This window comes from Rhinatrema bivittatum, chromosome 5 (genome assembly GCF_901001135.1).
Source record: "Rhinatrema bivittatum chromosome 5, aRhiBiv1.1, whole genome shotgun sequence".
Classification (NCBI taxonomy): domain Eukaryota; kingdom Metazoa; phylum Chordata; class Amphibia; order Gymnophiona; family Rhinatrematidae; genus Rhinatrema; species Rhinatrema bivittatum.
In genome coordinates this window covers 16,225,456-16,248,521 of record NC_042619.1, presented here as the reverse complement: position 1 = coordinate 16,248,521, position 23,066 = coordinate 16,225,456, and the positions used below count along the sequence as shown (strand labels likewise).

Sequence of the window (23,066 nt, the reverse complement as noted above, 5' to 3'; positions counted from 1 at the left end):
CTTAGGAATGAATATGTATGTATGTATTCCTATTGGCTGGCTGTGCTCTTATCTATTGATGTTACCAATATGGTTGGGGGGATGTGAAATGGAAACAGTTGGAAGCTTGACAAAAAAAGTAATGTAATGATCAGCACTCACGTGACTAGAACTTGTTTGTTTATTATTTTTGTTAGCAGGCACCTGAAATGCTAGTGCATGTTGAATTTGCCAATCACTGTGCATTTTAGAAAGGTGGTCCTGGCTGGAACTGTACACAGTTCAAATATATGTAATTGATTGTTGGTAAGTGTATTTTTTAAGTAGCCACACTGGCACCAGTATGTTTACTTTTCCTCCTACTTAACTCACTAGCTCAGCTTTGTAAGAAGGGCTTCTCTGCTTGTGTGTTGTTTTTGTTTGGTGTGAGGAGAGCAGAAACATCAGATCTTTATTCAATCTACTACAGTCATCTCTTACAGTGCCCTATCCCTATTAATACCAGGAGTGTTGTGATCTTCCTGCACACAGTGCCCTAACCCTGATACCAGTCTGAGACAGCTCCCTCCCTGCATTACTAGGGAGAGGCTGGCTTCACAGACAGGGAGGAGCTGCCTGACCCTCACTCCTGACTTCCCCCATGTCCCAGGTAGGGAATGGTGTGTGGGTGAGGGGGGGGGGGGGGAGGATGGTGAAGTCTGAGACAGCTCCCTCCCTGCATTACTAGTGAGAGGCTGGCTTCACAGACAGGGGGGAGCTGCCTGACCCTCACTCCTGACTTCCCCCATGTCCCAGCTAGTGAATGGTGTGTGGGTGAGGGGGGGGGGAGGATGGTGAAGTCTGAGACAGCTCCCTCCCTGCATTACTAGTGAGAGGCTGGCTTCGCAGACAGGGGGAGCTGCCTGACCCTCACCCCTGACTTCCCCCATGTCCCAGCTAGTGAATGGTGTGTGGGTGAGGGGGGGGGGGAGGATGGTGAAGTCTGAGACAGCTCCCTCCCTGCATTACTAGTGAGAGGCTGGCTTCACAGACAGGGGGGAGCTGCCTGACCCTCACTCCTGACTTCCCCCATGTCCCAGCTAGTGAATGGTGTGTGGGTGAGGGGGGGGGGGGGGAGGATGGTGGAGTCTGAGACAGCTCCCTCCCTGCATTACTAGTGAGAGGCTGGCTTCACAGACAGGGGGGAGCTGCCTGACCCTCACTCCTGACTTCCCCCATGTCCCAGCTAGTGAATGGTGTGTGGGGTGAGGGGGGGGGGGAGGATGGTGAAGTCTGAGACAGCTCCCTCCCTGCATTACTAGTGAGAGGCTGGCTTCACAGACAGGGGGGAGCTGCCTGACCCTCACTCCTGACTTCCCCCATGTCCCAGCTAGTGAATGGTGTGTGGGTGAGGGGGGGGGGGAGGATGGTGAAGTCTGAGACAGCTCCCTCCCTGCATTACTAGTGAGAGGCTGGCTTCACAGACAGGGGGGAGCTTCCTGACCCTCACTCCTGACTTCCCCCATGTCCCAGCTAGTGAATGGTGTGTGGGTGAGAGGGGGGGGGGGAGGATGGTGAAGTCTGAGACAGCTCCCTCCCTGCATTACTAGTGAGAGGCTGGCTTCACAGACAGGGGGGAGCTGCCTGTCCCTCACTCCTGACTTCCCCCATGTCCCAGCTAGTGAATGGTGTGTGGGTGAGGGGGGGGGGGGTGGATGGTGAAGTCTGAGACAGCTCCCTCCCTGCATTACTAGTGAGAGGCTGGCTTCACAGACAGGGGGGGGCTGCCTGACCCTCACTCCTGACTTCCCCCATGTCCCAGCTAGTGAATGGTGTGTGGGTGAGGGGGGGGGGGGAGGATGGTGAAGTCTGAGACAGCTCCCTCCCTGCATTACTAGTGAGAGGCTGGCTTCGCAGACAGGGGGGAGCTGCCTGACCCTCACTCCTGACTTCCCCCATGTCCCAGCTAGTGAATGGTGTGTGGGTGAGGGGGGGGGGGGGAGGATGGTGAAGTCTGAGACAGCTCCCTCCCTGCATTACTAGTGAGAGGCTGGCTTCACAGACAGGGGGGAGCTGCCTGACCCTCACTCCTGACTTCCCCCATGTCCCAGCTAGTGAATGGTGTGTGGGTGAGGGGGGGGGGGGGGAGGATGGTGAAGTCTGAGACAGCTCCCTCCCTGCATTACTAGTGAGAGGCTGGCTTCACAGACAGGGGGGAGCTGCCTGACCCTCACTCCTGACTTCCCCCATGTCCCAGCTAGTGAATGGTGTGTGGGTGAGGGGGGGGGGGGGGGTGGTGAAGTCTGAGACAGCTCCCTCCCTGCATTACTAGTGAGAGGCTGGCTTCACAGACAGGGGGGAGCTGCCTGACCCTCACTCCTGACTTCCCCCATGTCCCAGCTAGTGAATGGTGTGTGGGTAAGGGGGGGGGGGGGGGGAGGATGGTGAAGTCTGAGACAGCTCCCTCCCTGCATTACTAGTGAGAGGCTGGCTTCACAGACAGGGGGGAGCTGCCTGACCCTCATTCCTCCGGGGTATTGTGATCTTCCTGCACACAGTGCCCTATCCCTGATACCAGGGGTGTTGTGATCTTCCTGCATGCAGTGCCCTATCCCTATTAATACCAGGAGTGTTGTGATCTTCCTGCATGCAGTGCCCTATCCCTATTAATACCAGGAGTGTTGTGATCTTCCTGCATGCAGTGCCCTATCCCTGATATCGGGATGTGTGCAAGAAGATCACAACACCCCGGTATCAGGAATAGGGGACTGTGTGCAGGAAGATCACAACACCCCCAGTATCAGGAATAGGGCACTGTGTGCAGGAAGATCACAACACCCCTGGTATTAGGGATAGGGCACTGTGTGCAGGAAGATCACAACACTCCTGGTATTAATAGGGATAGGGCACTGTGTGCAGGAAGATCACAATACCCCTGGTATCAGGGTTAGGGCACAAGTTCTAGTCACATTGACTGATCACATTACTTGTTTTGTCAAGCTACCAACTGTTTCCATTTCCCATCCCCCATATACTGTCAGTAGGAAACTTGGTAACATGAATAAATAAGAGGGCAGCCAATAGGAATACATATTCATTCCTAAACTGACCTTAACTGACCTGAAAAGTGTCAAATTGTATCATTTTCAGTTAGTGCGCACTAACTCCCAGTTAGTGCGCACTAACTCCCGTTAGTGCGCACTAACTCGAGTTAGTGCGCACTAATCGGAAAAAAACGATTTTTTAACGATTTTTTAACTAAAAAATCGTGCCTAAGACGATTTTCTTGCCCTGCCACACGATTTCTATCGTTAAGACGATATGGAAAACGATTCACATCCCTAGTGCCGCACGCTTTTCATGTACTTGGTATTACTGACAACAGATCATCATCTGGGAGCGTTCTACTCCATCTCCGGTTATGTGCTGTGCAGACATGCATGGGTGCCGCACGCTTTTCATGTACTTAGTATTACTGACAACAGATCATCATCTGGGAGCGTTCTACTCCATCTCCGGTTACGTGCCGTGCAGACATGCATGGGTGCCGCACGCTTTTCATGTACTTAGTATTACTGACAACAGATCATCATCTGGGAGCGTTCTACTCCATCTCCGGTTACGTGCTGTGCAGACATGCATGGGTGCCGCACGCTTTTCATGTACTTAGTATTACTGACAACAGATCATCATCTGGGAGCGTTCTACTCCATCTCCGGTTATATGCTGTGCAGACATGCATGGGTGCCGCACGCTTTTCATGTACTTGGTATTACTGACAACAGATCATCATCTGGGCGCGTTCTACTCCTTTTCCGGTTATATGCCGTGCAGACATGCATGGGTGCCGCATGCTTTTCATGTACTTAGTATTTCTGACAACAGATCATCATCTGGGAGCGTTCTACTCCATCTCCGGTTATATGCCGTGCAGACATGCATGGGTGCCGCACGCTTTTCATGTACTTGGTATTACTGACAACAGATCATCATCTGGGAGCGTTCTACTCCATCTCCGGTTATATGCCGTGCAGACATGCATGGGTGCCGCACGCTTTTCATGTACTTAGTATTACTGACAACAGATCATCATCTGGGAGCGTTCTACTCCATCTCCGGTTATATGCCGTGCAGACATGCATGGGTGCCGCACGCTTTTCATGTACTTAGTATTTCTGACAACAGATCATCATCTGGGAGCGTTCTACTCCATCTCCGGTTATATGCCGTGCAGACATGCATGGGTGCCGCACGCTTTTCATGTACTTGGTATTACTGACAACAGATCATCATCTGGGAGCGTTCTACTCCATCTCCGGTTATATGCCGTGCAGACATGCATGGGTGCCGCACGCTTTTCATGTACTTAGTATTACTGACAACAGATCATCATCTGGGAGCGTTCTACTCCATTTCCGGTTATGTGCTGTGCAGACATGCATGGGTGCCGCACGCTTTTCATGTACTTAGTATTTCTGACAACAGATCATCATCTGGGAGCATTCTACTCCATCTCCGGTTATATGCTGTGCAGACATGCATGGGTGCCGCACGCTTTTCATGTACTTGGTATTACTGACAACAGATCATCATCTGGGAGCGTTCTACTCCATTTCCGGTTATGTGCTGTGCAGACATGCATGGGTGCCGCACGCTTTTCATGTACTTAGTATTTCTGACAACAGATCTTCATCTGGGAGCGTTCTACTCCATCTCCGGTTATATGATGTGCAGACATGCATGGGTGCCGCATGCTTTTCATGTACTTAGTATTACTGACAACAGATCATCATCTGGGAGCGTTCTACTCCATCTCCGGTTACGTGCTGTGCAGACATGCATGGGTGCCGCACGCTTTTCATGTACTTGGTATTACTGACAACAGATCATGATCTGGGAGCGTTCTACTCCATCTCCGGTTATATGCTGTGCAGACATGCATGGGTGCCGCACGCTTTTCATGTACTTGGTATTACTGACAACAGATCATCATCTGGGAGCGTTCTACTCCATCTCCGGTTATATGCTGTGCAGACATGCATGGGTGCCGCATGCTTTTCATGTACTTAGTATTTCTGACAACAGATCATCATCTGGGAGCGTTCTACTCCATCTCCGGTTATATGCCGTGCAGACATGCATGGGTGCCGCACGCTTTTCATGTACTTGGTATTACTGACAACAGATCATCATCTGGGAGCGTTCTATTCCATCTCCGGTTATATGATGTGCAGACATGCATGGGTGCCGCACGCTTTTCATGTACTTGGTATTACTGACAACAGATCTTCATCTGGGAGCGTTCTACTCCTTTTCCGGTTATATGCTGTGCAGACATGCATGGGTGCCGCACGCTTTTCATGTACTTGGTATTACTGACAACAGATCATCATCTGGGAGCGTTCTACTCCATCTCCGGTTATATGCCGTGCAGACATGCATGGGTGCCGCATGCTTTTCATGTACTTAGTATTTCTGACAACAGATCATCATCTGGGAGCGTTCTACTCCATCTCCGGTTATATGCCGTGCAGACATGCATGGGTGCCGCACGCTTTTCATGTACTTGGTATTACTGACAACAGATCTTCATCTGGGAGCGTTCTACTCCATCTCCGGTTATATGCCGTGCAGACATGCATGGGTGCCGCACGCTTTTCATGTACTTGGTATTACTGACAACAGATCATCATCTGGGAGCGTTCTACTCCATCTCCGGTTATATGCTGTGCAGACATGCATGGGTGCCGCATGCTTTTCATGTACTTAGTATTTCTGACAACAGATCATCATCTGGGAGCGTTCTACTCCATCTCCGGTTATATGCTGTGCAGACATGCATGGGTGCCGCATGCTTTTCATGTACTTGGTATTACTGACAACAGATCATCATCTGGGAGCGTTCTACTCCATCTCCGGTTATATGCTGTGCAGACATGCATGGGTGCCGCACGCTTTTCATGTACTTGGTATTACTGACAACAGATCATCATCTGGGAGCGTTCTACTCCATCTCCGGTTATATGCCGTGCAGACATGCATGGGTGCCGCACGCTTTTCATGTACTTAGTATTACTGACAACAGATCATCATCTGGGAGCGTTCTACTCCATCTCCGGTTATATGCCGTGCAGACATGCATGGGTGCCACACGCTTTTCATGTACTTGGTATTACTGACAACAGATCATCATCTGGGAGCGTTCTACTCCATCTCCGGTTATATGCCGTGCAGACATGCATGGGTGCCACACGCTTTTCATGTACTTGGTATTACTGACAACAGATCATCATCTGGGAGCGTTCTACTCCATCTCCGGTTATATGCCGTGCAGACATACATGGGTGCCGCACGCTTTTCATGCGCATGGCATGGCATGGAGTCTGTACAGTACAAGCTAATAACGTGCAGGGCCCAGCGAGGTACACACTTCATGGATGCTCCCACAGTGTGTGGTGTGTAGACAACAGTAGGGCTTTCCCCACCACTTTGTGGAGCAGCGCCTCTCGTTGGCTGCAATACTGCAGCGCCTGCCACTGAATCTGTCCACTGCCCACTGCTGCCTGCCACATGGCACCATTTACTGGGGCTCCTATAGCAATGGCAGTAACCCTGTGTTGCCCGGTCTTGTGAAAATACAGAAGGACTGAGGGCACTCAGCAGCCTGCCACACTGCAGGAGTGACATTGGAGGGGGGAGTCGATAGGAGAAACTGCAAAGGGGGACTGGAGGGGAGTGAGCAGAGAATCTGGAGGGAAAGACGATGTGATAGGAGATTGGGGAGGATGAAGAGATAAGAGCCTGGAGGATAGGGAAGAGAGGGATAATATGAGACTGGCGTGAGTAAGGTGCTGTTGATTTGACAGTTACCGTATCTGCAGTCAGGCTCAAAAGCAAAACACAAACTATACATGCAAAATACTGCATCCTGAGGTGTTTGTGTTAAAATAAATGAATGTTAGCTCTTGGACATATAATGTAGCCTAGCAGAATTTAACATTAGACATGACAAAACAAATGAAGTCAGGGAATATGAAAACCATCTTCTTACAACAAATATCGTATTGCTCAATGAATATCTCCAGTAAAGAGAAGGACAGGTCATGTTTCCCTAAGACTCTGCCCAAAAGCTGCTACCTTTGATTGGACCAGCATATGACATACCCAAAAGTGACACCGCAGTGGTGCCTGATGAAGGGACTTGTGTGGTCTCAATGGTGAATTCCCATGTTAATTCAATAAAAGACACCACAACCAGCCTGCCCTCGGACCAGTAGCAGTAATCAGCTACTCAGGAGTAATAGATAAGTGCTGGTTTATTTATATGTAGGCCGAACAAAGGTATAACCATACACTCCCACCTGCAGGATTAAACCTGGCACTATGTTCCTAAGGTGGCTGTTCTTTCAATGCAACTTATGACGTTTGACATTTGGCTGCCAAGCCAAAAACAACCAAATGATCGTAAACGCAGATAGGGAACCTGATGGCCCTAAATGCAGGGTGGATAACCAGATGGCTCTGCATGCAGCATGGGAAAAGAGATGACTCCACATTCAGTGTGGGGAAGCAGATGGACCAATGTCCTGGATGATGTGGTTCTGGTGGTTGTGTTATTTTACAAGGAGGATGTGTGGGGTGCTTAATAGTTGGTGAAGATAGATAGTCCACCCTGGGGCTTAATGCCCATGGACCAACCAATGGACAGCAGGGGGCCCTGATAGCAGGTGCCCTTTAGGACAGGCAGACTTCCTGCCTTTTACCTTTTCCTAGGAACAAAAGAGGACAGGGAAAGGGATAGAGACAGAGAGGAGCTATAGGGCTGGAGGGAGATGGGCTGAGAGAAAGGCTGAGAATGCAGGACAGAGAAAGTTAGCTGGCAATTGGAAATAGATGTAAAAGGAAGGTCTGGGAGAGGAACTGAAAGAAGGAATTCTGGCTAGGAGAGGAGGAGAGAAACTGAGGGGATGAGACGGATTGAGAAAGGGGACATGGGCTGCGAGAACAGAGGAGAGGATAGAGTCTGAGGGAGGATGAGACCTGCGACAAGCTAAGGAGCTGGCATAGGTGTGAGTATGTGATGTGCCACCCAGGATTTGCTTCAATTGATTGGGGGATTGTGGGGTACCATTCCCCCTTGTGCTGGAGTGGAGGAGTAGCCTAGTGGTTAGAGCAGTGAGCTATAAACCAGGAGACCAGGGTTCAAGTCCCGCTGTCGCTCCTTGTGATCTTGGGCAAGTCACTTCAGCCTCAGGTACAAACTTAGATTGTAAGCCCTCTGGGGATAGGGAAATACCTACAGTACCTGACTGTAATCCACTTTGAAGCACTGTGAAAAGTGGAATATAAATATAAATAAATAAATAACTTGGCTTGCAATTGCTGCATCCTTAAAAGGATATACACAGAGGTCCATGTTCAAAGTGGTTTGTCCAGATAAATTTGAACTTAGCTGGACAAACCACAGGATTTGAATTTCCCAACATGCTAACCACTGCTGATTTATCTGGGCAAGTTTTAGCCAAATGAAACTTTCCCAAATACATTTGAGGAATTCTGGGGGTGTTTTGAGGCAAGGCTAACTTATCTGGATAACAACAATATTCAGCGTTATGCCGACAGAAGTCCTAAAGTAACTCAGATAACTTTATCTGGGTACATTCAGTGGAATGCATAACCAGCTGTGTTCTGCTATCCTAGATATTTTACCCAATCTTTATGCTGTTGAATATCGACCTCAGTGTAGTTTAGAGTGCAAACGCTGATCCGTTTGGGGCCAGGCACAATCCAATCCATTGATCCTACCCAGGATTCAGGTTATCAGTAAATCTTCCTCTTGACTAAACAGATATAGTACTTCTAAACAAGACACTCATGACACAAGACCGAGTATGATTTCAGATTGCTTGAACAACAATAACAAATCTTTACATATTCAATATCAGAACCTATGGGTCTGCACAAGGATCCAAAACCTGTTTGGCCTCCGAGCCTGCCCAACGCTGGAAACACCTTCCCTGAGAACCAATCTGGATCCTCAGTGGGCAGGGCTATGCACCAGGCTATTGGCCACTTTGACTTGCTTTTGTTAGAGTCATTCTGGGGTTGTGTGATTAAGTCACCCGCCTTGAGGCAAGTCAACCCCAATTCGAGAGCAGCAGAGGCATTTTTTGCCCTAACAGTGCTGCTATCTGATGCATAAACATGTTAGCGCTACCTGACATGAAATTAGACATTTCTATTCAAGGCACTATGCCGGCCTTTTCTGGGAATCTACCATCATGCTGGGCAAATTCACCATTCAGTTCAATGGCAAAACATGCACATTACCAGAAGGCTTGAAGGACCAACACTGCAAATCTATTTCTTAAGGCATTTAACTCCAAACACACAACTTTTATTTACTGATTTTTATGATATGAAAATCCCAACCCTACAGGCAGCTGAGATAAAATCTGGGGCGATTGAGCCCAGAATCAGCCTTGCATTGTGCTAGAAGCTTAAGACCAGGGTCTGGAAGCTTTTTTCAAGCTGGACACTACTGATGCCAAGCAATGTCTAGTTTGTTTCATGCAATATTTCTGTCTCCGGACGGCCAAACCTCTGCATTAGATATATAAAGTCAGGATTTTGTCTCTCGTTTTCAGTCTGAAATGGAAGTTCGGTGCCACCTCTAATGTGTTTGATTATTTTTATCTGTGAATTGGTTTTCTATGACCTTTCATTCTCACCTCAGTGATTCATACACCATAGATATCTCCCATTTTTTGATTTTTATATGATTTATTACGTCAAGTTACATTTCCCTGTTAGGAACAAGATGAACTGAGATTAAATACCTCCCCAAAAATGGCAGCAAAACAAAAAATCAATGTACTAAAACTCGGAAAAAATGTGTCATAGTTTTTGCTGACGAGTGCTGGGGAAAGCCCTCAACACCAAAGCATAATGAGAAGAAAACATCTGTATAACTCCAGGACAAAGTTTTATTTTAATGTCCTGCAGGGGTTGATACTGTTTATTGAACCAGTGTAAGAATTATCCAAATATGCCAGCATACATGAGCTTTCCTGAACACAAAGACCCATTCTTATTAATTGATGAAAGGATCTCTATAGGCTGGCAAGCTCAGGGCCAACATCCTAGCTGGACAATTTTTAGGTTAGTTTAACAGAGCAGTGGTTCTCAGCCCAGTCCTCAAGGACCATCTGGCCCAATCTGTAGATAAAAATAACTGGAAGACCTGAATAGGTCAAGAGATCCTTGATAACCAATGAGGACTATGCTACTGTGCTGGAGGCCCTCAATACCAAGGCTGTAAGGACATATCCCGGACCTGTAAAACAGATGCCTCTGCTACATGGATTAGTACAATGGTACCCACTCAGTGGTAGAGAAGCAGGTCATTATGGTCTTAACAGGCACTCAAAGAAGGAACATGGAGATGTTATCATCTGTCACAGCACCATAATGCCGAGAGATTACCAACACAAAGCTATTTGGAGGAAAGCAATCTGTAACGACAAACTCCCACCCCCATACTAATGGAAGAGACAGAAGGTAAATGATTATTAAATGTCAAACAAATTGAAAGTGTATGGTCAAAGTGGACTTGTAATGCAACCCTCAGGGGCTGCCTGCACTCGCCAGTCAGGGAAAAATGATCAGGGAATAGGGATTCAAAATAAAAACTGGATCAGCCTCCCACATTCTGGTATCTACATGGATGTTGTTGTAAGTTAGAGAAAATCAAATAAATGGGAACTTCTGCCATCCAATAACGACAGGTATTTTGCTCTTCCTTTACTGATCTCACTGATTTCCTGCAGCTGACAAGGCAGAGCTATCAGCGGGGGAGCTGGTTCTGCCACTTTCTCCTAGGAAAGGGTGCCCCCTAAGCCTCCGTTAGGAAGGAATCTACATATGCATTTTTTATATCTCACCTTTTCCCTTTGCAATACTCTTCCTTTCCTTGTTCTAAGTGAAAGAGATTATAGCAAATTCAGGAAAGGAACTCCAAGTTTTTTGCTCTCACATGCATTTGATAATTATTGCCTTGATTTCATTTTATGCCTAATTACTATTAGTATTATGTCTGTTATTGATGTTTCATGACCTTTTGTTTGCACTATTTTTATGATGTATTTTGTATTTATACCACTCCATTGTCTTATTTTACATTTATTACTATATTGTATGCCAGGGCTTCCCAAACCTGTGTGGAGGCTCAGTACCCCCTTTCCTCTGGAAATTTGGTTCCCGGAAGCATGGAAGCTGCTGCGAGCATCTCTAGCCCTTCTACTTGGACTGGTTACGTGACGGGAGCAATTTATTGACAAAGCGAAGGCAGGGGGGGTTTCATAGGCAGTTATTGAGGTTTTCTTCTTTCCTGTGGGTTGTTTCCTGGTCCATCGTTTGTGGCTTGGTTGGCCCAGGAGCGTCGTGCAAGGTTCGGATGGACGGCTCCCCATCACTCATGAGATCTTGCTTAGGTTATGGGATGTGCTGTCGAGCACTTGTGTGTTGCAATACAAATGCTGTTTGTTCCACTTGGCTTTTCTGCTCATGTTTTTTGGGGCTTTTTAGATTAGCGAACTTGTGGCTAGGGCAGCTAAGGGGGTGGAATACACTGGATTGTTGGTTCAGCAGGTCACGCTGTGTAGTGATTCGGTTATTCTTTACGTTCCAAGGTCTAAAAGTGATCAGGGCGGTAAAGGTGGTTCTGTGGTCCTGCGAGCTGTTCTGGGTTTGCATACTTGTTGCTTTTAGTCAGAATCGTCCAATGGGCAGATCCCATTTCTTGGTACATTCTAACTTTCATCCTTCATGCTGGAGGTGGACTGCATGGATTGTTGGATATTCGTACCTTGTGTGGGCCTGTAAACATGTATGCGGGTGTCCTTATGGGGGCGCAGCTGGGCTGACTCAGCAAGGTACGACTGTTCACTGGTTTGGGCGTAGGGAGATGTTGTGGGATGAGTTGATTCCATGTTTACGGCACGGGTTGGGGCAGTTTGGTTAGCCAGGAGTGTTAATTATCCACTTGGGGAGGGATAACAACTGAGGTAGGATGTCTGGGCACAAATTCATCAGCATAGTCAGGAAGGATTTAGTGTTAATTTCCATACTATTACCTGCTGCTGTGATTTGCTGATCAGACATTATCTCAAGGCCTTCTGAGATTGATAGGGTGATTTGGCACCACAGCCAGGCAAAGGCCAATCAGCAGATTGATTCTTGGCTGGGTTTATTGGGGGGGGGTAGGGGGGGCATCCTATCAAGCATGAGTGGTCATGGGATTTGGATCGTGGTCTGTTCAGAACAGACAGAGTTCATTTGTCCTTTATTGGTTTAGATTTGTTGCTGAATACATTTCAGGAGGCCTTGGAGGATATGCTGAGTTAGGAATCATGGCTGTATCTTTGGGGGTCACAGGCTAGTTTCCTACCTGTGCCTGTGGCAGGTTGCCCGAGCCAGCGGTATGCTGAATAGTTTGCTGACCTGACAGTGGTCATCCCTGGATTTCTGGGTGGAACAACAGGGTGCAGTTGTCCCATGCACGGCTCCTTGCTGGGCTGAGGTGGGGGTCATGGAGTAGTGATATTGAAATGCTTGTAACCTGAAGGCCTGATGGTGTTCATCTTGCTGGCTGGTGGTGGATGATCACGGGGGGTTAGTTATTTTGCTGCGTATTGTTGGCTCAGGCACTTGTTTATTTTGTAAAAAAGCTGTGGTCTATTTGATTCCACTCGGGTGTCAGTGTGTTTATTGTGTTTGATCACTCTGTAAAAGGGTGGATGCTGGGAGAAGTGTATGTCCTGGCTACCCATATTACATACATGCAGTAACAACAGAAACCAAGTACCCACCATTGCAGAATTGCATGAAAGCATATAAAACTGAGGAGTGATTTTTATAACGCACCCTGTTTCCAAACACCCAACCCACTATAGTCAGTGATCCCGTGTGTGGTAACTCAAATGGTAGCAGCTTGGGACCAGCCAGAGGAAAATGGGAGGCAGACTCTGGCTGTTCCTTAAGTGCAGTTTATTTACAGTGAAACACAAGTACACTGCAAAGCAAAACAAACAAATTAGGCAGTTCACTTTGACTCCAAGCAAGTCACAATCTTTAAACATAGCAGGTCTGAAGTTAATGTCATTCTCAGACCTTAATCGTGGTGGATCTCTATCTGCTCCCCAGAGCCTGCTTAACCCTTCTAGGCCCTGAGGCCTTATACTCTGGTGAAGGACTTCTCTCTTAACCTTAAGGTTAAGAGAGAAGCCAGTCCTCCTTAAGGTCTCAACCTTAAGGAGGACTGGTGAGACAGCTGTGCTTGGTCCATTAACGTAGTCTGAGGGAGTTTTCAGTCTACTCCCTCACACCATGGCTTATATGTACACCTAGAAAAACGGGCTGCAGGCCCTCCTTTCAGTCTCCACTTACAGCTGGTATTGTTTTCTGACATGAGCAATTAGCCTCATTACAAGAATAAACGAAAACAACAAAAGAGAGGCTAACAATTTTGTACCTACACTCGGCAGCCGCCAGTCCTCTAAGCCTTTTACTTACCACTTTTGGAAGCACAGCTGTGACCACATCTTTGATGGCCTCCCGTAAGTGAGATATGTCAATGACAGACCCCAGAGTCAGCAGTGCATCCTAGAAGACAAAAAAGGAGTTACAGAGATCATTAGATGCCTCACATATGCCTGGTTAAGGCAGAAACGCTACCTATGGTCCTTCCAATTTTAACCTGCTTGTTTTGCGAAGCTCCTACAGTCAACTACAGGAAAGGCTTCAACACCCAGAAATTCACAGTCGGGTACAAAGCTGCTGACTTATGGTATCATGGAATCAGAACCTAATGTGATCCAGTTACAGGTCATCATAATCAGTGCATGCATGTGGCTTGCTCCCAGTTACTACCATTCGCACTACACAAGTAGTGTTTTAAGACTTAACTGGCTAAGTAGAGCATTATTTTTAATTACATAGCCGGATAAGTCTGACTTATCTGACTATGTGCTGCTACTTAACTGGATAAGTCTGAACTTGTGCGGCTCGCGATTTTTACATATGCGAGTATGTTTGTGTACATATGTAACCTGGGCCTATTGTTTGCATGCAGGTTAAAAAATACTGTAGTGACTTTGCGCACGTGCATATACATGCATATACTGGCACGCACGAGTGGTTTGGAAAGTTATCCTCCTTGTGAATGCCCTCATTGACAAATGTCTTGTGCAGCTGTGCATCCCTCAGCAGTCAACTCCTGGCGCTGGATGCAGCAGTCCTGGCCTGTTAGAGCTTTGCCATGCTAAAGAGAGTTTTATTAGCTAACGTCATGCAGTAGGGCCTCTTTTGTGAGGCTGAAATTCACGTCAAACACAGAACCCTACACCTGCATTGCTGCAGCCAATTGCAGGAGACAGAAATTAATAGAATATAACACCACAGTAAATGATGGCAGAAAAAGACCACCAATCCCATCCACTCCACGCTACTAAGGATAGATCCCAGTTGCCAGTCACATAGCGTGACCACCTGCAAACGTTTGCCTTATCTAGGACAGTTTGTTTTGTCTTCTCTCTATACTCTACCAACTTGGGCAGAAAAGCTTTCAAGGTCCCCACTTAGTTCCCTCCAGCACCCACCTTGCCCATGTCTACCCACAAAGTTCTGCATTAATCTAAATAGGCAGGAAAACTAGTCTGGCTGTTTCCCAAATGTCCAGTCTCCTCGGCTGCTGCAGAGCCTGCCAGAAAGGAGCGGCTATATTAGTGCCTGCGTTTCTGTTAGGGATTACAGCTATTTCACAACTTGTAGCCTGCCAGAAAGACCCACATGCCCATTAATTCTACCACTGCAGCCTGAGAGACAAACCTGGCCACATGGATTTCTCTCTTACTGCTAGGAACATTTTCTTTTAACCATTTTGTCATATATTCCAGCAGCCCCAACGTTTATTGTTCAATCAGGCGAATATGGTGCCATAAACACTTAAAACATGGGCTCCCCCCTCGTTTAACAAGTAAGGATCCTCTGTACTTATTCCACACCCTTATAAACTCCATTCCTGAAGAGTTTAGTGCAGAGCACTGCATGGCACAGCGGGTAAGCCAGTATCTTCCATACAATGTCCTATTTAGTATCTCGCTATAATAACCTTAGGGCATACATTCTGCACATAGACTATCTGCTTGCTGCTCTGGCCTGCCTCTGCCTGTTTGCAGAAACAGCATAATAGTAAGCAAGCAAGAAAAATCTGTCCCTACCCAGTCAGACACACATGGTATCAACTGATGGTACAGGTAATCTAGCCCTTTTTAGCACACAGTTCATTCTTTCACATGAAGAGTTAACACTAATAAAATTAGTGCATCAAAAAAACCCAAACAGAGCAGAGTTAAACTGGAGGGTCTGCAGGTTGAGACCTCTTAAAGGAGTAGTAAAAAGATATTGGCGTGCCTGAACTCTCAAGATCAAAGGTTCTCTTCTTCTTCAAGGAAGAAAAGTGAGCCAACAGCTGAGTACTGTGGACTTGATTCTGCGCAGTACAGAGTACAGATTTTGACTGCTGGATACCAGCTGAGGGCAGAGAATGGGGCCCCTCTGGTCTGGAAGGCCCTTTTTTTTTTGGCAGCACCAAGCAACCATGGGTGAGCTTGTGGCTTCAATGTCTCATTCAAGAAGGATGTGCAGGATGAAGTCCCTTATCTAATAATACAGATCTTCTAATTACCACTTCAAGCTGCAGCACAAGCCTTAGGGGGGGGATCAGATAATACCTTTTTTTTTTTTAATTTTAAGGAGTTCCTTACACACAGCATTCACGTTATCTCTAGCCCTGGGGAGCAGACGCTCTATTGTAACCTGTTTTATACACTCAAGAAATGTTCACCAACAAATTCCATCGCAATTAGGAATAGTCCACAATGCTGCTGGCACCATTATGACTGCTGCTGCCTCTCCAAGGGTAAAAAAAAAGAAAAAAAAATGACCCACAATGCCTCGGAGGCTAAAAATAACACTGTTTGTGGCGCCAGCACTGCCAACGCAGTCACTGCTGCTGCCGCTGTTGCCTTTCGTAAATCCTGCAGTCCCGCACACCGGCGGATGATTTGGCGGTGAGGCAGCACCGTGCCCGCACACAGAAGAGAGCGTGTGATGGAGGTGAGCGCGATGGACTGTAAACGACGGCAGATAAAGACCCGAATGGCCCATCCAGTCGACTCAGCGAGTTGTTCGGGGCAGTAACTGCCACTCCGTGCAGGTTACCCCCCCCCCCCCCATGTAGAAAGGTTTCTTCCGGCCACCAGGGATCCTCTGTGTTTACCCCCACCACCTTTTGAATTCCGTTCTCATCTTCACCACCCCTTCTTTATGTGAAGAAACATTTCATCCAAAAAAAGAATGTATAAACTAAGTGAACTCCAGTCCCTTTGTCTAATGTTACCCTCTTGAGGAAAGCAAACCGTGCTAATCCCCAAGAAACCCCTGGCTGTCCCTGCACCACTTCTAACCATGCACCCCTTCATTTCAGAACCTTCATGGCAGACAAGTTTTTATTTAAAAAGGTATAAATTGCAGGTAAGACCCAGACCAGTGCGACACCCGTTAACTACGCTATGAACACAGAAGGTCTTTCCATCTCATAATGGTTTACAGCAGTTGGCGGCTGGGAATCGAACTTCTTTAGAGAGCAACTTTTGGTAATGGAGGAACGTGATGTGCAGCTGGCGGCAGGGCCAGCCCCGTCTCCTTGGGAGGTACTAGTATGGCCTGGATGCTGGGACACCGGCGCCCAACGGCTTCCTCAGCTCCTCACCGTTGCGGGCAGCTGCTTGCAAGTGCCGCGGGATGATACGGGTCTTCTCACTGTCTTGGGCCGCGCTGCCTCCCCGCCAGCTCTAGGATTTCAGCCATCAGGCACACTCCAGCTTGGCGGCCACCTCTGCTGGGCCAAGCAGCACCCTTAGTGCCTCCTTTCAGCGCGAGCCCTCATTTAAATAGAGGAGCGCGCCCAGAGGAGGTGGCTGGGCGCACGTTGGGAGGGCGGGTGCTCAACGCCGAGCACCCGTTTTCCCGCGGAGCTTACAGAATTGGCCTGAAAGTGTTTTAACATTTTGGGAAACAGAAAAGCCTGGTTGGTTGGCAGACAAATATAGGTAAATTGCAGACGGACCTTCATTCACACCCTTGTCCTAACTGCATGAGTCCTCCGCACGGTCTGGCTTTGCCTGAACGTTCATTGGTATTTTATTTATTTATAAACATGTGATATTCTGCCTTAACCAATCTGGTCTCAAGGTGGCTCACAATCAATTTGCACTTATACTAAGCGTATGGAAATCGCAGGAAGGATGAGAGGGAGGTGCTAAACACGGGGAAATTCCAGGATGGGCGTAAGGGAGGTAGAGCTTGAAGAGGTTAAGCAAAGGGGACCCAAGGCGAAATAGTAATCAGGACTGCTAGGTGCCCTGGAAGCAGGGAAAGGGTGCACGGGTAGAAAGGAAGTGCCTCGTGTGGGTACGGGGGGGGGGGAGGGGGTAGTATCCGGGAGTGGAGAACAAGTTCCAGGAGTCCTATCTGAATGCAGTGCTCACAGTCATTGAAGTCAGTTGAAGGAAAGGCTTTGATTTAATAGCCAAGCCTTGGTTGGCCTTCTGAAAGCAAGGTACGAAAGTAGCTCAAAGTGAGGGGGTTTTATTTCTTTTATTTGGATCCATATTTCACTTTTCAGACCCTTTCAGGTACTGGAGGGATTTCCCCGTCTCCAGAGGGTTCACAATCTGACAGGCTGATGCAATATTCTGAGTGCTAAAATGCGCTGGTTTTCAGCGCACAGTTTTAATGCCCAGATTAAAATTACTTTTAACTCCCGATGCAGTAAGCTGCTATGCAAATGCATCGGGAGTTAAAAAAAAAAAAGCACACTGACTGTAAAATGTGAGTTCAGCAGAGGCTGGACGCACATTTTAATTCAGGAAGGGGGGAGGGCATTATCCGCACAGACAAGCGCCCAGTACGGCGCCGGGAGGAGAAGCGCACATCTGGCGAAGTGGCAGCGGGTAGCCTGATAAATCCTGACATTTATTTACCTGTTGTTCAGTGTTTTCAAAGGTTTTCAGTGCGAAACTTAACTCCATCTCTGTGAGCATAAAACGTCTTGCTGCGTCGGCTTGAGAGGAGTGGTCAGAGGTTCAGCAGCTGGGATCCAATGGCAAGAAGTGCAAAGTCCTACGTCTGGGGCGCCGAAATCCAAAGGAGCTGGACATAAAGGGGGGGCGAGAGACCGGAAAAGAGACCTCAGGGCTGATAGAGGCTGGAGATCTGCAATGAGACAGGTGCTGGCTATGGCCAGAAGGACCCTGAGCTGCGTGGAGAGAGGCATAACCAGCGGGAAAAAGGAGGTGATAAAGCCCCTGGAGGTGAGGCCTCACCTGGAGACTGATCTAACCGGTCCAAGGAAAGGCAACCCAAGTGAAGACTGAAGGACCTAACTATGTGTATGCCCTGGAGGAGGGAAGGCCCGGGGGGATATGATACAGACATTTAAATACTTGAAGGGTGTGAATGATGCAGGGGAATTGAGCCTTTTCCAGTGGAAGGAAAGCTGTAGAATTAGGGACCACAATATGAAGTTACAAGGGGAAGACTCAGGAACAATGTCAGGAAATAATTATTAAGGGAAAGGCTGGCGGATACATGAAATTCCCTCCCCGTAGAGGTAGTTACCACAAGAACCGTAATGAAATTCAAAAGAGCTTGGGATAAACACAGAAAATCCCTGGTGGCTAAAGGATGGAAATGAAAATAAGGGGGAACAGAAGGCGAGGGGGTGGCTTGCATGGAGCGGCACTTACTCTATTAACAGAGTACAAATAAATAACTTAAAAGAAGAAATAAAGCGTGCTGGGCAGAATAGATGGACCACTTGGGGGTTTTTTTGCTGACATCATCTACTGTGTTATATGTTACACTCACAAAATGTGTGTTTTAATGCGGGTTAAGCTGAGCATTTGGCTGAATGCACCTTTCTGAACTGGTCTGTAAATTTGGACCTGAGGCGATCAATATTCCTGACCGAAGCTTCTTCAGCCCTTAATTCAGTCATCTGAAGAAAGCAACAGGGAGCCTGCCTTCAGCCTCTCTCTCTGCTCCTGCTCCCAGTCCTCCAGCACCAGGAGGGCAGGGGAGAGGAGGCCGAGGCTGGAGCAGATGAGAGAGGCACTCGGCTCCCGCCCTGAAACAAACAGGAGGGGGAATCCCTCACAGATGATTCCTGGATGGAGACATGTCCCTCGCATGTGCTTTTTGGAAGTTTGTAACTGATGTCTCTCAGCTGGGGCAGAGAGGGCCTTGCCGACGGGCACTTCTGCTGACGACTTGTTCATTCAAACCGCACGTATCTTTCTGGGCATTAACAGCTCATCGAGGGAGCATTTAAAGCAAACCTAAGCTCAGGTACCTTGAAAGACCACAAGGACTTTCTCAAGAAAATATAAACAGGACGACTGCAGTATTCCAATTCAAAAAGAAAAGTGAAGACTTAACTTGATACATTGCTGCTTTTGTACTTAGTACATTTTATACTTGAATTTAGTTTAAGTATTTAATAATAAATGTGAAGAGTTTTTAATTTAAAAAAACCTGATTTTTTTTGCATAGTCAGAGGTGTCAAGCTTTATGCACATTTTCCACATAAACTTGAAAAATCTGCAGCAGGAGGGGCTCTGCTTTTAATCTGGAATATGAGAACTGTGCTGCTCCTCCACTGCTCATTAGCCTTCCAGGTTAATGAATTAGGTTTTAGCTGCAGTGTGTTTACGACTCATCAAATGGCACAGTTCAACAGGCAAAAGCATTGTGTGCTGGGAAATTAGTCATCTCCTTTCAGTGTCCTCTCCCCATCCTATGTGCTGCAGAAAGAGCGAGGAGAGGAGGAAATCTGTAATTCTAAGGCAGCGCAGCTGCTGAAGTTGCCACCGAATCTGCTCCTCTTTACAATATTCATGTTAAAAATCCCCGGGTTCGAGTAAGGCGGAAGACAATCACCGAATATTTGTTTAAAATCGAAAGGTTCCTGTGCAGAACCTCAGGCCGGCTTAGTGCTTACACAAAGCTCTAGGCAGCACACAATAAAACACACACAATATCAACAAAGAGAAAAGCTATCGACCCCATTCAGGCAGTCCTTGGACCCTGTCTCTATCCTCATACGGGCAAAAAATGATGTCAAAGCAGAAATCAGTCCATGCAAAATGTCATCTAAACCTCAGAAAAGCTTGTCGAAAAAAGAGTTTTCACCCTGGCCTTGAAGGTTTTTGTGCATTCCAATCACGATGGACTTAATGAGACTTGAATAATTAGACTAAGCACACTGGTGCACTCTGGTACTCGCAGGGAAGTGGAGGAGGTGCTAATGGCATTTAAAATGAAGCATCCCTAGGTATAACAATGAAGGCAGGGGTACACTCAGTACCAGGGCTTAGTCCATATCCTAAGAACATAAGAAATTGCCATGCTGGGTCAGACCAAGGTTCCATCAAGCCCAGCATCCTGTTTCCAACAGAGGCCAAACCAGGCCACAAGAACCTGGCAATTACCCAAACACCAAGAAGATCCCATGCTACTGATGCAATTAATAGCAGTGACTATTCCCTAAGTAAACTTGATTAATAGCCATTAATGGACTTCTTCTCCAAGAACTTATCCAAACCTTTTTTTGAACCCAGCTACACTAACTGCACCAACCACATCCTCTGGCAACAAATTCCAGAGCTTAATTGTGCGTTGAGTGAAAAGGAATTTTCTCCGATTAGTCTTAAATGTGCTACTTGCTAACTTCGTGGAATGCCCCCTAGTCCTTTTATTATCCAAAAGTGTAAATAACTGTTTCACATCTACTCTTTCAAGACCTCTCATGATCTTAAACACCTCTATCATATCCCCCCTCAGCTGTCTCTTCTCCAAGCTGAACAGCCCTAACCTCTTTAGTCTTTCCTCATAGGGGAGCTGTTCCATTCCCCTTATCATTTTGGTCGCCCTTCTCTGTACCTTCTCCATCGCAATTATATCTTTTTTGAGATGCGGCGACCAGAATTGTACACAGAATTCAAGGTGCATTCTCACCATGCAGCGATAGAGCGGCATTATGATATTTTCCGTTTTATTAATCATTCCCTCCCTAATAATTCCTAACATTCTGTTTGCTTTTTTGACTGCTGCAGCACACTGAGCCGACAATTTTAAAGTATTATCCACTACGATGCCTAGATCTCTTTCCTGGGTGGTAGCACCTAATATGGAACCTAACATTGTGTAACTACAGCAAGGGTTATTTTTCCCTATATGCAACACCTTGCACTTGTCCACATTAAATTTCATCTGCCATTTGGATGCCCAATCTTCCAGTCTTGCAAGGTCCTCTGAATTTAATACTCTGAATAATTTTGTATTATCCGCAAATTTGATAACCTCACTCGTCGTATTCCTTTTCAGATCATTTATATATATACAAGCCGTTAAGCCCGTTAAAACGGGCTACATCCCTCTGTCTCTCACCTCCCCCTCATTCTCTCTCCCCTCACTCTTCACCACCCCCTACCTCCCTCCCTCCCACTCCTCCCTCTCCTCTCACTCAGTCCCTCCCTCCCACTCAGTCTCACTCACTCCCTCCCCCCTCTCTCCCTCCCTCTCACTCATACTCAGTCCCACTCACTCTCCCTCAGTCCCACTCCCTCCCCCTCAGTCCCACTCCCTCTCTCTCAGTCCCACTCCCTCCCTCCCTCTCCCCCCTCTCCCCCCCTCCCTCCCTCTCCCCCCTCTCCCCCCCTCCCTCTCTCTCCCCCCTCACTCAGTCCCACTCACTCCTCCCCTCTCACTCAGTCCCTCCCTCTCTCTCTCCTCCCTCGCTGCCGCCGCCGCTGCTGCCGCTGCCATCCGACGCCGCCGACGCCGCTGCCACCCGCCGCCGCCGCTACCACTGGACGCCGCCGCTGCTACCACCGGACGCCGCCGCCGCTGCCACTCAACGCCACCACCGCCGCTGGACGCCGCTGCCACTCGACGCCGCCATTTTTTTTCTTTTTTTCTGGCTCAGACCGACGTGCTCGCCCGCACATGCGCGGTAGAGCTGGTCTCTACCGCGCATTTGCGGCACATCAGTCATCCTTCGTTTATTAGGTAGGATTGAAAAGCACCAGTCCAAGTACAGATCCCTGAGGCTCTCCACTGTTTACCCTTTTCCACTGAGAAAATTGACTATTTAATCCTACTCTCTGTTTCCTGTCTTTTAACCAGTTTGTAATCCATGAAAGGACATCGCCTCCTATCCCATGACTTTTTAGTTTTCTTAGAAGCCTCTCATGAGGGACTTTGTCAAATGCCTTCTGAAAATCCAAATGCACTACATCTACTGGTTCACCTTTATCCACATGTTTATTAACCCCTTCAAAAAAATTAAGCAGATTTGTTGGGCAAGACTTCCCTTGGGTAAATCCATGTTGACTGTGTTCCATTAAACCATGTCTTTCTATATGCTCTACGATTTTGATCTTGAGAATAGTTTCCACTATTTTTACCGGCACTGAAGTCAGGCTCACTGGTCTATAGTTACCCGGATCACCCCTGGAGTCCTTTTTAAATATTGGGGTTACATTGGTCACCCTCCAGTCTTTCAGGTACAATGGATGATTTTAATGATAGGCTACAAATTTTAACTAATAGTGTTGCGGTCTCGGTCGCCACGCTGGCGCCCGAGGCCTTACCTTCCTCCCGAGTCCCGGGGAGCTGCCGCGTTCCGCGGCCTCAGGACCCCGGCCGCTGCTTTCCGGGGAGCTGCCGCGTTCCGCGGGCCTGCAGTGCCTCCGGGCGCCATGCGCCGGCTCTCACGCTGCCGCTGGCGTGGCCTCACGGCCAGTCCCGCCCCCAGGCGCGCGCGCGCGCGACTGTCCTCCACTTTTAAAGGGACCAGCGCGGGAAAACCCGGCTCCTCCCTTCTATGACGTCAGACGCTGCAGGGCTATTTAAGCCCTGCAGTCCCTTCCCTTCTTTGCCTTGCAACGAGGTTCTCTACTTCCTGTAGTTCTAAGTTGCGTTCT

The 23,066-nt window shown here is 47.7% G+C and overlaps 1 protein-coding gene across 4 annotated transcripts in view; it reads right to left on the bottom strand.

Annotated features, from left to right (window-relative positions):
• PDE2A (phosphodiesterase 2A) overlaps positions 1–23,066 on the bottom strand; it is a 733,167-nt gene that overhangs the window by 307,941 nt on the left and 402,160 nt on the right. For all 4 annotated transcript variants that reach the window (XM_029602059.1, XM_029602057.1, XM_029602058.1 and 1 more), the window contains one exon: positions 13,531–13,620. In XM_029602059.1, coding sequence (XP_029457919.1) covers positions 13,531–13,620 — 90 coding nt within the window. The remainder of the gene's footprint in view (positions 1–13,530; positions 13,621–23,066) is intronic.